Genomic DNA, 13,351 nt, shown 5'->3' with positions numbered 1-13,351 from the left:
ATAGGTAGCAATTTGAAAAACACCTCGGGCACACAGGATGGAGAAGTGTTTAGTCATCTCAGGGCAAGTGCTGAGGGGCAGGGATCACTCCCAGTATCCCTCCAGGGGGGAGGGAGTGATTCCCTCCAGGAGTCCCCTGCTTCCCCCTCCCCCTGCCCCCAGCAAAACACATGGCCACCTGAGGGGACCAGCACAGGGCCTACACTCACTACCTGACTCGCTCACAGCTCCGCCAGCCAGGCCTTGATTCCAGGTCTCCTCCCTCAGCAGACTCCGCAAACCTTCCTAACCCTGTGTTCTGCCCTGTGTGCTGCTGGGGATCCAGTCCCCCCAGCCCGGCCTGCCTCTGTCCTGGCAGCTACAGGTCCCCTTCTGCACAGCACTACTGCAAACCTTGCTAATACTGCCTGCCCTGCCTCCGTGTTCCCCTGGGGTCCAGAGCTCATCCAAACCGGAGCTGCAAGCCTGGCGGGGCGCAAGCAGCCCCGACGAGGGCCAGTGCCACTCCGAAATGAGTCCCGCCCCAGGGGGAGGGGAAGACAACCACATACACCGGTCCCAACTGGCTGCGGTAGTGGGTGGGGGTGGGGGGGCAGACATCTGGTCTGACGGCAGGCCCTGCTCACCAACAAACTTCTCAGGGAGCAACAAGCACGAGGCCGGTGCTACTGCATCTCTGGCGAACCCCTGCTCTGACTCAACTCAAACCCAAGGTGGCCCCAGACTGGCCCACAAACAGCCCAGGGACAAAACCCTGCCCACAATAGGCAAAGACACCCTGTGCGGACGACTGGACTTAAGGCAGAGGGGGCTCAGCCACCACAGGAGGGCGCACATCACATACAGGACATGCCCCTGAAGGGCCAGGTTCTGGGGAACAGAGGACAGCACGGCAGGACATGGAAGGTTCTCTCCTTCATAAGGACACTACTTTCAAGAGCAGGAGATGGAGCTGACTTTCCTAACACACAGAAACAGACACACAGACAAGATGAGACAGAGGAATATGTTCTAAGTGGAAGAGCAGGAAAAATTCACAGTACGAGAGCTAAGCAAAACAGAGATAAGTAATTTTTCTGAGAGATAATTTAAAGTAATGGTCATAAAGATACTCATGAGACTCAAGCAAAGAGTGGAAGACTTTGGTAAGACCTTTAACAAAGAGATAGAAAACAAAAAAGAGCCAATCCACAAAGAACTGAATAAATGAAATTAAAAACACACTGGATGGAAGGAATAGTAGAGGAAGCAGAAGAATGAATCAGCAGCCTGAAGGACAGAGGAATGGAAAGCAGTGAAAGTGAACAAGAGACAGAGAGAAGGAAAAATAATAATAAATGAAAATAGACTCAGGGAACTCAGTGACACCATCAAGCATAGTAACATTTGCATTATAGGGATCTCAGGAGGAGAAGAGAAAGAAAAGGGGACGGAAAATTTGTTTGAAGAATATAGTAGCTGAAAATTTCCTGAAGCTGGGGAAGGAAAAACAAATCCAGATCCGGGAGGCAAAGAGAGCCCCCAACAAAACCAACCCAAGGAGGTCCACACCAAGACACATAGTAATTAAAATGGCAAAAAGTAGAGACAGAGAATTTTAAAACCAGCAAGAGAAAAGAAGACAGTTACATACAAGGGAAATCCCAAAGGGCTATCAGCTGATTTTTCAGCAGAAACTTGGCAGGCCAGAAACGAGTGAAAGGATATATTCAGAGTGCTGAAAGGAAAAATCTGCAACCAACAATACTCTATCCACGTAGGCTATCATTCAGAATAGAAGGAGAGATAAAGAGTTTTCCAGACAAACAAAAGTTAAAGGACTTAATTACCATGAAACCAGCCCTACAAGAAAATGTTACAGGGACTCTTTGGACAGAGAGGAAATACCAAAAGTAGGAGTAAGTAAAATAGGAAGCACAAAAGCAGTAAAAATAAGCATATCTGTAAAAAATCAGTCATGGGATTCATAAAATAAAAAGATGTAAAGTATGACACCACATACCTAAAATGTGGAGGGCAGAGGAGTGAAAAAAATGGGTTGAAACTTAAGTGACAATCAACTCAATATAGACTGCTATATGCAGAATTTGTTAGATACGAACCTAATGGTAACCATAAATTATAAACCAGTTGCAGATACACAAAGAATTAAGAGAAAGGAATCCAAGTATATTGCTAAAAAAAGCCAGCAAACTGTGGGTGAAGAGAGCAAGAAAGGAACGCAGAAGAACTGCAAAAAACCCATAAAACAATTAACAAAATGGCAGTAACTACATACCTATCAATAATTACTTTGAGTGTAAATGGACTAAATGCTCCAATCAAAATAAACAGGGAGACAGAGTGGATAAAAAAAAAAAAACAAGACTCATCTATATGCCTGCTAGATATATCTATATCTATATGCCTGTAAGATACTCCTTTCAGACCTAAAGACATCTGAGGATTGAAAGTGAAGGGATGGAAAACGTTTACCATACAAATGAAAGTAAAAAGAAAGCCGAGAGTAGCAATACTTACATGGACAAACTGGACTTTAAAACAAAGGTTGTAACAAGAGACAAAGAATGACACTGTATAATCATAAAGGAAACAATCCAACAAGAAGATTTAACAATTGTAAATATGTATGCATCCAACATGGAAGCACCCCAATACCTAAAACAGTTAATAACAAACATAAAGGAACCAACTGATAGTAATACAATAATCATAGGACTTTAAAACCTCACTTACACCAAACAGAAAATCACAAGGAAACAGTGGCTTTGAATGATACACGGGATCAGATGGATTTAACAGTGTATTCAGAAAATTTCATCCTAAAACAGAATACACATTTTTTTCAAGTCCACATGGAACGTTCTCAGTGTAGATAACCTATTGGGCCATAAAACAAGACTCAACAAATTAAAAAAGACTGAAATCATACCACGCATCTTTTCTGACCACAACCCTAGGAAATTAGAAATCAATCAGAAGAAAAACTCTGGAAAGAACACAAATACTAAACAATGAATGGGTGAACCAAGAAATCAAAGAGGAAATAAAAAATTACATGGAGACCAATGAAAATGAAAACACAACTATCTAAAATCTTTGGGATGCAGCAGAAGTGGTTTTAAGGGGGAAGTTTATAGTAGTACAGGCCTACCTCAAGAAGCGAGAAAAATCTCAAATAAACAACCTAACCTTACACCTATAAGAGCTAGAAAAAGAACAAACAAAACCCCCAAACAGCAGAAAGAAGGAAATAATGAAGATTAGAGCAGAAATAAATGGCATATAAACAATAAAAACAATAGGACAGATCAATGAAGCCAGGATCTGGTTCTTTGAAAAAATCAATAAAATGGATAAACTTCTAGCCAGGCTCATAAATAAAAGGGAAAAGAAGATTCAAATAAATCAAAGTCAGAAATGGACAAGGAGAAATAACTACAGAAACCACAGAAATACAAATGATTGTAAAATAGTATGAAAAATTATTATGTCAATAAATTGGACAACCTAAAAGAAAGGGATAAATTCCTAGAAACATATAACCTACCAAAGTTGAAGCAGGAAAAAATAGAAAGTTTGAACAGACACATTATCAGCAATGAAATGGTATCAGTAATCAGAAAACTTCCAACAAACAAAATAGCTGGACTAGATAGCTTCATAGGTGAATTCTTCTAAACATTTAAAGAAGAGTTAATAACTATTCTTCTCAAACTATTCCAAAAAATAGAAGAGGAAGGAAAACTTCCAAATTCATTCTATGAGGCCAGCATTACCCTGAAACCAATACCAGAAAAAGGTACTGAAAAAATAAAGAGAACTATAAGCCAATATCTCTGATGAACACAGATTCAAAATTCCTCAACAAAATATTAGCAAACTGAATCCAACAATACATTAAAAAAATCATTCACCGGGATCGAGTGGGATTTATTCCCAGGATGCAAGGGTGGTTCAATATTTGCAAATCAATCACTGTGATACATCACCATCAACAAGAGAAAGGATAGAAACTAATAAAGGCCATGTATGAACAACCCACAGCAACATCATACACAATGACAAAAAACAGATTTTCCCGAGGTCAGGTACAAGAAAAGCGATGGAAAATGGACAGTCTTCCACAGAGTACTGGAAGCCCTAGTCATAGCAATTAGACAACAAAAAGAAATAAAAGGCATCCAAGTCAGTAAGGAAGGAGTAGTGTTTTCAGTATTTGCAGATGACATATTATATACATAGAAAGTCATAAAGACTCCACCAAAAAACTACTAGTCCTGATAAATTAATTCTGTAAGGTCGCAGGATACAAAATTAATATGCAGAAGTCTGTTGCATTTCTATACACTAATAATGAAGCAGCACTTAACGTGATTAACACTGAGTAATGTATGGAATGGCTGAATCACTATACAGTACACTTGAAACTAACATAACACTGTATGTTAACTATACTGGAATTCAAGTAAAAAATACAATAAAAATTAGTTTTTGATTTTCCAGCTTCATTGACAAGGCATTGATATATAAATTATGTAAATTTAAGGCATACAATTTGATGATTGCACACACACATATACTGCAAAATGATTACCACAATAAGGTTAGTTAAGAGTTCCATAGAATTATGCCTTAAGGCATTTTATTTATTTTTTAAAAGTTTATTTATTTTTTGAGAGAGAGAGAGGGAGTGAGGGATGGGAGATAGGGGGAGAAAGAGAATCCCAAGCAGGCTCTGTGCTGTCAGTGCAGAGCCTGACACAGGGCTTGAACCCAGGAACTGTGAGGTCATGACCTGAGCCGAAATTAAGAGTCTAAAGTTTAACTGACTGAGCCACCCAGGCCCCTGAGTTGTGTTTTTTTTTTTTTTTTTTAAACAAGCATAATAGCTAAGTAGTTAAGAGCATAGATGCTAGAGACAGAATGCCTCCATTTTAATCCTGACTATGCCATTTAGCCTAGCAATGTCCCTTACACAAGTTATTAGCCCTCTGTCTGCCTCAGTTTCCTCTTTTATAAAATGGAAGTTATATTATTTACCTCATAGAGTTATTGTGAGAATTAAATTTGTCTCCATATGTAAAGTGCCTGGAATAGTGACCAGCACACTATCTAATCCTTACCTAGAATAATTTGCTTCAGGGTCTCTGATTAAATTTCTGATCTCAGGGTGCCTGGGTGGCTGTCAGTTGAGCGTCTGACTTCGGCTCAGGTCATGATCTCATGTTTTGTGAGTTCGAGCCCCACATCAGGCACTGTGCTGACAGCTCAGAGCCTGGAGCCTCCTTCGGATTCTGTGTCTCCCTCTCTCTGATCACGCTCTGTCTCTCTCTCTCAAAAATAAACATTAAAAAAAAAATTTCTGATCTCATCATGGGCGCCTGACAGTCTCAGTTGGTTAAGCGTCCGACTTTGGCTCAGGTCATGATCTTACAGTTTGTGAGTTTGAGCCCTGCATCGGGCTCTGTGCTGACAGCTCAGAGCCTGGAGCCCACTTTGGATTCTTTGTTTTCCTCTCTCTCTGCCCTGCCCCCACTTGCACTCTGTCTTTCGCTCTGTCTCAAAAATAAACAAACATTTAAAAAAAACTTCTGATCTCATGAAAACTAGATTACTGTAAGGTAAGAACACTAGGGCTGTAATACAAAATCCTGCCTCTGCTTTAATCTAGCTATGTTATCTCAAGCTATAATTTCACTTATAATGTGTATCAATGTCCTTATCCATTAAATGTAGGAGTTAAACTCAATTGTATCTTTGGTTCTTTCTAGTAATCACATTTCTTATTCTTCGAAGATATTCTTGATACTACCTGGAAAAGGAAAAAAAAATGCATCCTGTTTGAAATCATATTTTGAAGGATTTATATGCTGACATCATTTGGCTTTTTAAGAAATCCAAGTAAAACTGCCTGTAGAAATGTGTACAAATTATGGGTATACAGATCCCATATAAACACCCAGATTGCACAGCCATCCAAATCAAAAAGAAGTAAAACCAGCACGGAGAAAGCGTCCCTCCTTCCCTGTTTTCACATACCGCCCCCCACCAGAGATTTGCTTGTTCTTGATAGAAGATGAATATAAACCTGATAGAAATGGAATGTGTGTTTTTGTGACTGGCTTCTTTTGCACAGTATTATGGGGTGAGACTCATCTATGTTACTGTTCCCTAGCAGTGGCTCCCTGATTTTCATTCATTGTGGTGTTTCATGGAATGAGTGATGTGATTTCATTTTCTTTCTATATCAGTGTTGAAGGACTTCTGAGGTAATTTCAGGTCCTGGCTATACAGCTCGTGGACATGTCTTTTTCTGTCAGACTGGAATTGTGGGGTTATAGGACATGCCCATCACAGTTGACCCTTGAACAACTCAGACCTCTGTGTGGCCAAAACTCTGCAATGTTTGGCTCCCTCACAACTGAACTAAGAGCCTACTGCTAACAAAGAAGTCTCATTGATAACAGAAACACTAGATGAACACGTATCTTGTAAGTCATACATATTATATGCTGTATTCTCACAGTAAAGTCAACTACAGAAAAGAAAACGATACGAAAATCATAAGAGAAAATACATTTACAGTCCTGTGCTGCAGACATCCACTTGTAAGTGGGCCGGTGCAGTTCAAATCTGTGTTGTTCAAGGTTAACTGAATTTAACTTTAGCAGATATGAGAGTTTCTAGGTGTGTCACATCTTTGCCAACACTTAGTATTGGATCTTTTTAATTTCAGCCATGCTGCTGTACGTAGTTGTATCTAATTGTTTTAATGTGGATTTTCCTGAGGACTGAGCCTGAGATCTTATCATGTTTATTGACCTTTTGGCTATCCTCCTATATGAAAAACATATTATTACTATTAATTATTATTATTATTATTTTGAGAGAGAGAGAGGCGGAATATCCCAAGCAGGCTCCACACCCAGCACTGAGCCTGGCACAGGGCTCAATCTCACAACCACAAGATCACGACCCGAGCCAAAATCAAGAGTCAGCTGCTTAACCAAGCCACCCAGGTGCCCCTGAAAATCTTATTTAAATATTTTGTTTTAAAAAATGGGTGTGCTGGTCTTTCTGATGTACCACCTAGTTTACAGTCCCATTGTTCAGTCAAATACTATTGTAGGTGTTGCTGTGCAGGTATTCTATAGATGGTTTTAGCTCAATCAATTTGCTTTAAGTAACGGGGATTACCTTGGATAATCTGTGTGCGTCTGATTCAATCAGTTCAAAGGTCTTAAAAGCAGGACTGAGGCTTCCTTGAGAGAATACAAAGTTCAGCCTGTGGACCACAACTTTCAGTGCATCCCTGTGAGCTCTGGCTTGCCTGTCCTCTTGGCCTGCCCTAAAAATGTCAAACTTGCCAGCTCTCATACTCACAGAAGCCAGTCCCTTGCAATAAAGGTGAATACATCTCACTGGACCTGCTTCTTTGGTTGAACCCTGACTGATACAGTTGGGTTGTCTTTTTCTTATCACCTATAAGAATTCTTCATATATTCTGGATATGAGCTTTTTCTTGGTATTAGGCACTGCCAACATCTCTCTGTGGTTTACCTTTCCATTATCTTACGGGTGCTTTTGGATGAAAAAAATTTGTAATTTTAATGTACAATTTGTCAATCTTGCCCTTAATGGTGTTTTTTACATTCACATAAATCTTGGCCCACCCTAAAGTCATAAACATATTCCCTACGTTATTTCCTGTTTCACTTTCGTTATTTATATCTATAGTCCATCTGGGATTGTGTGTATGGTGTGAGGTATGGGTCATTTTGCTAATTCCATACAGTAAAGGGTTCACTTGAAATGTTTAATATTTAGATAGTTTGGACAAACCATGTATTTAGCATTGTTAGTACTGGATTTTCTGAGTATGATTACGTACGAAGAACACACAACAGTTTGAGTATTTGTATCTCTTTAAAAACAGGCTTGCCTGATAAAAAATTTTTTTAAAAAGGAGCACCTTGGGGCGCCTGGGTGGCGCAGTTGGTTAAGCATCCGACTTCAGCCAGGTCACGATCTCGCGGTCCATGAGTTTGAGCCCTGTGTCAGGCTCTGGGCTGATGGCTCAGAGCCTGGAGCCTGTTTCAGATTCTGTGTCTCCCTCTCTCTCTGCCCCTCCCCCGTTCATGCTCTGTCTCTCTCTGTCCCACAAATAAATAAACGTTGAAAAAAAAATTAAAAAAATAAAATAAATAAATAAATAAATAAATAAAAAGGAGTACCTGGCTGACTCAGTCAATAGGGCATGTGACTTGATCTCCAGGTCAAGAAAAATTAAAAAGAAATATTAAAAGCAGGACTAAAAATGGGGTCCCTGGGTGGCTCAGTTGGTTAAGTGTCTGACTTCAGCTCAGGTCATGATCTCACGGTTCATGGGTTCGAGCTACACGTCAGACTCTGTGCTGACAGTTCGCAGCCTGGAGCCTGTTTCAGATTCTGTGTCTCCCTCTCTCTCTGCCCCTCACCTTCTTGCACTCTGTCTCTCTCTCTCTCTCTCTCTCTCTCTGTCAAAAATAAATAAACATTAAAAAATATTAAAAAAAAAGGACTGTTAAATTCATTATATTTTCCAGTGTTCCTGCTCAACTACCCCGAAGAACTACCTCTACGATTAAATGTTAGAAACATATTGACTTCTCCAGATGAACATACATTATATTCATTCATCTGAGAATGAGAACATCATTTTAATATGCTACTCTTCCATGCTTAAGTTGTTGGGAAATTATGTTTCCTTATATTTTTCCTGATCAGCTCAGGCTCTGAAAGATGATGTTTGCTTAATACCTACATTTATTATACAGTTTTAGTACAAAACTCCTGGGACTTGGAGCCACAGGTATTTGGAGTGAAATGCTAACTTTGGTATCTATTAGCTTTTGACCTTGGGCAATTCAATTTCCTTTTTGCAAAATGGGGTTTTAAAAAATACTTATTTATCAGGCTTGTTGTGAGGCTTAAATGAGACACGAAGTGTATACTTAGCACTGTAACTGGCACAGAGTAGGAACTCAAAAACGTAACCATTATAATTAATTTATCATTACTTTAGAATATCCAATCTATATAAAGCTTTCATCTTTTTTTAGGGGGAGAAGTAGGGTGAAAACTAAAGTCACATTGTATAATGACTGGATAAAAAGAGAATAAAATCTTTAGTGAGGAAAATAATCTAAAACAATGTAGGTTTTTGCCAAGAACCAGACTCTGAACTACACAGAACACACTGGGGGTCACCAGAGGGGAAGTGAGGGTGAGGGTTGGGGCAACAGGGGATGGGAATGAAGGAGGGCACTTGTCCTGATGAGAAGAAAATAAAATGAAAAAAACAATTTAGATTTTTATAGATAACTACTGAAGATTTTTAGATAGGAGTCTTTGCATTTAGCTGATATGACTCGTGTCCATCAATTTAAGAAAAATTTGGGTGATGACCAAGCACCATGTAATGAATTACAATAAAAGCCCTCTGTCCTTAAAATCTCACAGTCTAATTATAGAAGAGTTTGAATATTAAAATTTAAACTGACTCCCTCTTTACATCATCTTAGTATTTAGTCATACCTTTGAGAAAAGGAAAGAATTGCTTTTCTGACTTTTTCCCAAGTCCTATCTATTTCTCAATAGGCAACTGATTACTACTGGTAGGCAAATTTACGGGCTTCTAGTCCATTCCTCCAGAGGAAAATAGCTTCACCAGGAGTTAACTAGCTACTAAGGGTGATGGCATTTTATAGGGAACTGATTTTCAAAACTGTATAAAGGAATGCTATCATTCCCCCACACGTAACCCAGCATACATAACATCTAAAAGTAGAGCAGCCGCTCTTTTGGAAAGGGAGTGGGAAGGTCAAACGCCACCTATGATTAGCTTGTAACTATTCAATTTAACATTTCAAAGAAAAATGAAAGAAAGTATTATAACCACATTTACTTACCTATTTAGAATAATTAATTAAAAATATTTTTCACTGTGCTTATGTTGACAGAAATTTTGACTATAATACTGGGGTAATGTAATGACAGAAAGATATGGGATAAGAATTGGACCCTGTTCTTTGTTTTCCCTCTTTTAAACTAACAAGAAAAGTCACAGAAAAAAATGGAGGCTGGGAAAAGTTTCTAATTTTAGTTGAGCAAAGGTTGGGTCATTCTCTTAAAAGCTTCAGCTAGATAGACAAGGATAGAATATTAAGGGAGATTAGTAATTTGTATTTACTTTTAAACATTTTTCTTAAAAATGTTTATTTTTGAGAGAGACAGCATGAGTAGGGGAGGGGCAGAGAGAGAGAGAGGGAGACACAGAATCTGAAGCAGGCTCCAGGCTCCGAGATGTCACCACAGAGCCCGCCATGGGGCTTGAACCCACAGACCGTGAGATTATGACCTGAGCTGAAGTCAGATGCTTTACCGACTGAACCACCCAGGTGCCTCATGAGATTAGTTATTTTTATAAGGCTAAGTTATTACTTAATATTATATCTATAGGGTGTACACAGCCATACCTCAATGAGAAAAATTTCACATGAATTTAAAAGCTGCATGCTTTATCTATAAAAATATCTAAGTTTTTTCTTACCAGCAGCCTTTTCATTTTGACCCAGGATATTATTTCGTCTTTTCCACAAGGGAACAGATTCTTCTTTAGTAGTTCTAAGAGTCACAGTGTGATGACTTTCTTCATAAACAGGACATCTGTGGGTGCAGTGAAACACCCCACCTTGCTGGGCAACCGTTTGCGTGCCGTTTGAAAGATGTATTTTTGCTAAAGTTCGGCACTCAGGAGAACAGTATGGCAGAGAAGGCATCGTAGTGGCTAATTCAGAGCAAACATCTGAGGGCGGAAAACTACTTTCTTGATTCCATTCATTTAACCTGTGTTCTGTTGGAAGCACAGGTTGTGAATTAAAATAGTTCTGTGTCGTGACGTTTTGAGAATTTTCAAGCGTTACTGATGGACACTGAGACACCTGTGTATCTTTACCACCCCTCATATGCGACGGAGACTTAGGGGGAGGATGAGGCACAGTCAGTCTACCCCGAGCTGGTAAAAATGCGTCGGCTTTGCTTGCGGACTGTGGCCGAACGACAGTGCCTTTTCTGCTGGTACACGCAGAGTGTGCCTGGGCTTGAGCACATCTTGTTCTCCTCACGACTTTTGCGCCACCTCTTCGTGGGTGAGCTTTCTGAGCTTTAGAATTACCACTAGGTATAGGGGCTTGGCTTTCCTCTTTTTCTGAGGCTGGCCACGCTTGTTTAGCAACATCATAACCTGAAGGTATGAGACAGCTCCGAGGCACACGGTGTGTTCCAGGTTCTCCTAAAGCAGCGGCATTTTCAGAGACAGAGCCCTCCGTGGGCTTTGTTCCCTCAGCAGAATTCACAGGACAGGCAGGAGCGTTAATGATGTTGCTGGCAGCACCACTTTTAGTCTGGACGTGGAATGGTTGAGACCACTGTTGAGATAGTTCTGTTCTCTTCTTCAATGAATGAGTATCCGCAGCAGTTTTTTCTGTATCTCCAGTTTCATCAAACCACCTCAGCTTTTTAATAGTCTTTGGTATTTCTGTACCTTTTTCTTTTGTTAATTCAATACTATCTCTGATAGCTGCTGCTCTTTGATTTCCGAACTTAAAGCTTCGGTTTATAACTAGTGCCTTAAAACAATCGTGTTCGTATTTAGATTCTTTTTTTAAAATACTTTTAAGAAACCTTACACCGTTTCTCTCATGAATGTTGTATTTCATTTTCTTGTGCTGACCGACTAAGTCACAGTTAGAGATTACGTTAGACACTGATGTTGATGTTTCCGCTATTTTTTGTTTTCTATCTTTTGAATCAGAGTTGTGAGGTATGTAGGCAACTTGAAAATCATCTGAAAATAAAGGCCAGTCTACCTTATTACAATTAAAATATTTTATCTTCTCATCTGTTACATTTTTCAATTCTCCTAACTTATCAGAACACTGCACTGGGTCGATTTCTTTTATATGTAGGCTGCTGTTTGGTAGGGGCCTAGCTGATTGCATATTAGGCAAAAACAAAGGTGTCGCCGTGGGTACAAATGAAGTAGGAACTGAAGTAGTTCTATTTTCCTGTATTAATTCGGAATTTTTCCCTTGGTCTGTAGATGCAGCCGTTTCCTGTGTTAGGGAGTCTGGAGTGGTGCGGTTAGAGAACCTGCTGAACTTAAATGCCGGGCTCTCAGTAACAGAGGGTCTCTCTCTTCTGAACACTCCAGTAGAGGACTGAGTTGTTCTCACAGCGCTGGTTTTGGAGACCTCTTTGTTTTTTCCATCTTGTACACATACGGGAGGACTATACACAAAGGTTACTGAATTATTAGCAGTATTTGCGACTCTTTCCACAGGTGGATTTTGTTCTGTACCGTTAAAACGTTCACAAGAAGATAGAACATTAGGTTTACTTAAAATATCTGAGAAAGGAGTGACAGTCCGAGTATCTGGATCATGTACATTTATGAGCCAATTATTTATATGTTGAGTTTTAGAGAGTGACAGTTTATCTTCATCAAAGCAGCTTAGATTTGTTGATTGTAGATTTACTGATTTGAGAGAAACAGAATTTTGCTGGTTTGATGTGGAAAGCTCCTTGTTAATTGTTAAATATATTTCTTCATGTTCCCCAGCCTCGAGACTGTCTATACTTGAGAGGGTTTCAGAGTTTGTTATTTGATTAACTTCATCACAAAATTTCTGAAAGAAAAAAAAAAAACCCATTGTTCCATAGCTTAGAACTTTTCAAATGCCAAAATTAATGATTCAACACCCCACTGTTACTGAGACCTATTGTCCTTGGCATATAAAATAATGACTACAAACACTGTAAGTATATAAATAGTCTATATCCCTGGAGTAGTCCTCAGAGTGAAAAAGAGGGAGCCAACAAAGACTTACAATAAAGTGTGTTTGCTTTAATTTCTACACCTGAACTAACTACCTAATTATTCTAGTCACAGTTCTAGCTTAGAAAATAATTTTGCTATTGCTATTCCATTTGGAGTATTGAGTTTCTTGAAAGTTTCATAACAGCAAGTGAAAATTCTGAAAAATAGTTATTTACAAATGGTATTTTTTCCCCTGAAACCTTCACTGGATTTGCATGAGATCCCTAAAGTTCTGTGACCCTAACGTGAGCTTCCTGTAGGTAGGGCTACATCTTTGTATAACAGTTAATCTTGTGGCCTATACAGTCGAGTTCTCCACTCCGGCTGCATAGTGCAATCACATAAGGAGCTTCGTAGAAATAACTAGGCCTGGGTCCTGCTGCTTTAAGACTGGTATGGGGTTCATGTATTGGTATTTTTGTTTTAAAG

The 13,351-nt window shown here is 39.4% G+C and overlaps 1 protein-coding gene across 1 annotated transcript in view; it reads right to left on the bottom strand.

Annotated features, from left to right (window-relative positions):
• CEP126 (centrosomal protein 126) overlaps window positions 1–13,351 on the bottom strand; it is a 103,359-nt gene that overhangs the window by 33,048 nt on the left and 56,960 nt on the right. The window contains exon 6 of the mRNA XM_047070717.1: window positions 10,595–12,731. Within this exon, the coding sequence (XP_046926673.1) occupies window positions 10,595–12,731 (2,137 nt within the window). The remainder of the gene's footprint in view (window positions 1–10,594; window positions 12,732–13,351) is intronic.

Source organism: Lynx rufus, unplaced genomic scaffold, assembly GCF_022079265.1.
Source record: "Lynx rufus isolate CCGP_SWC_20201006 ecotype Redwood Valley unplaced genomic scaffold, mLynRuf1.p SCAF_9, whole genome shotgun sequence".
Lineage (NCBI taxonomy): Eukaryota > Metazoa > Chordata > Mammalia > Carnivora > Felidae > Lynx > Lynx rufus.
The sequence above is the reverse complement of the archived record's forward strand: the minus strand, read 5'-3'. Positions and strand labels throughout refer to the sequence as shown.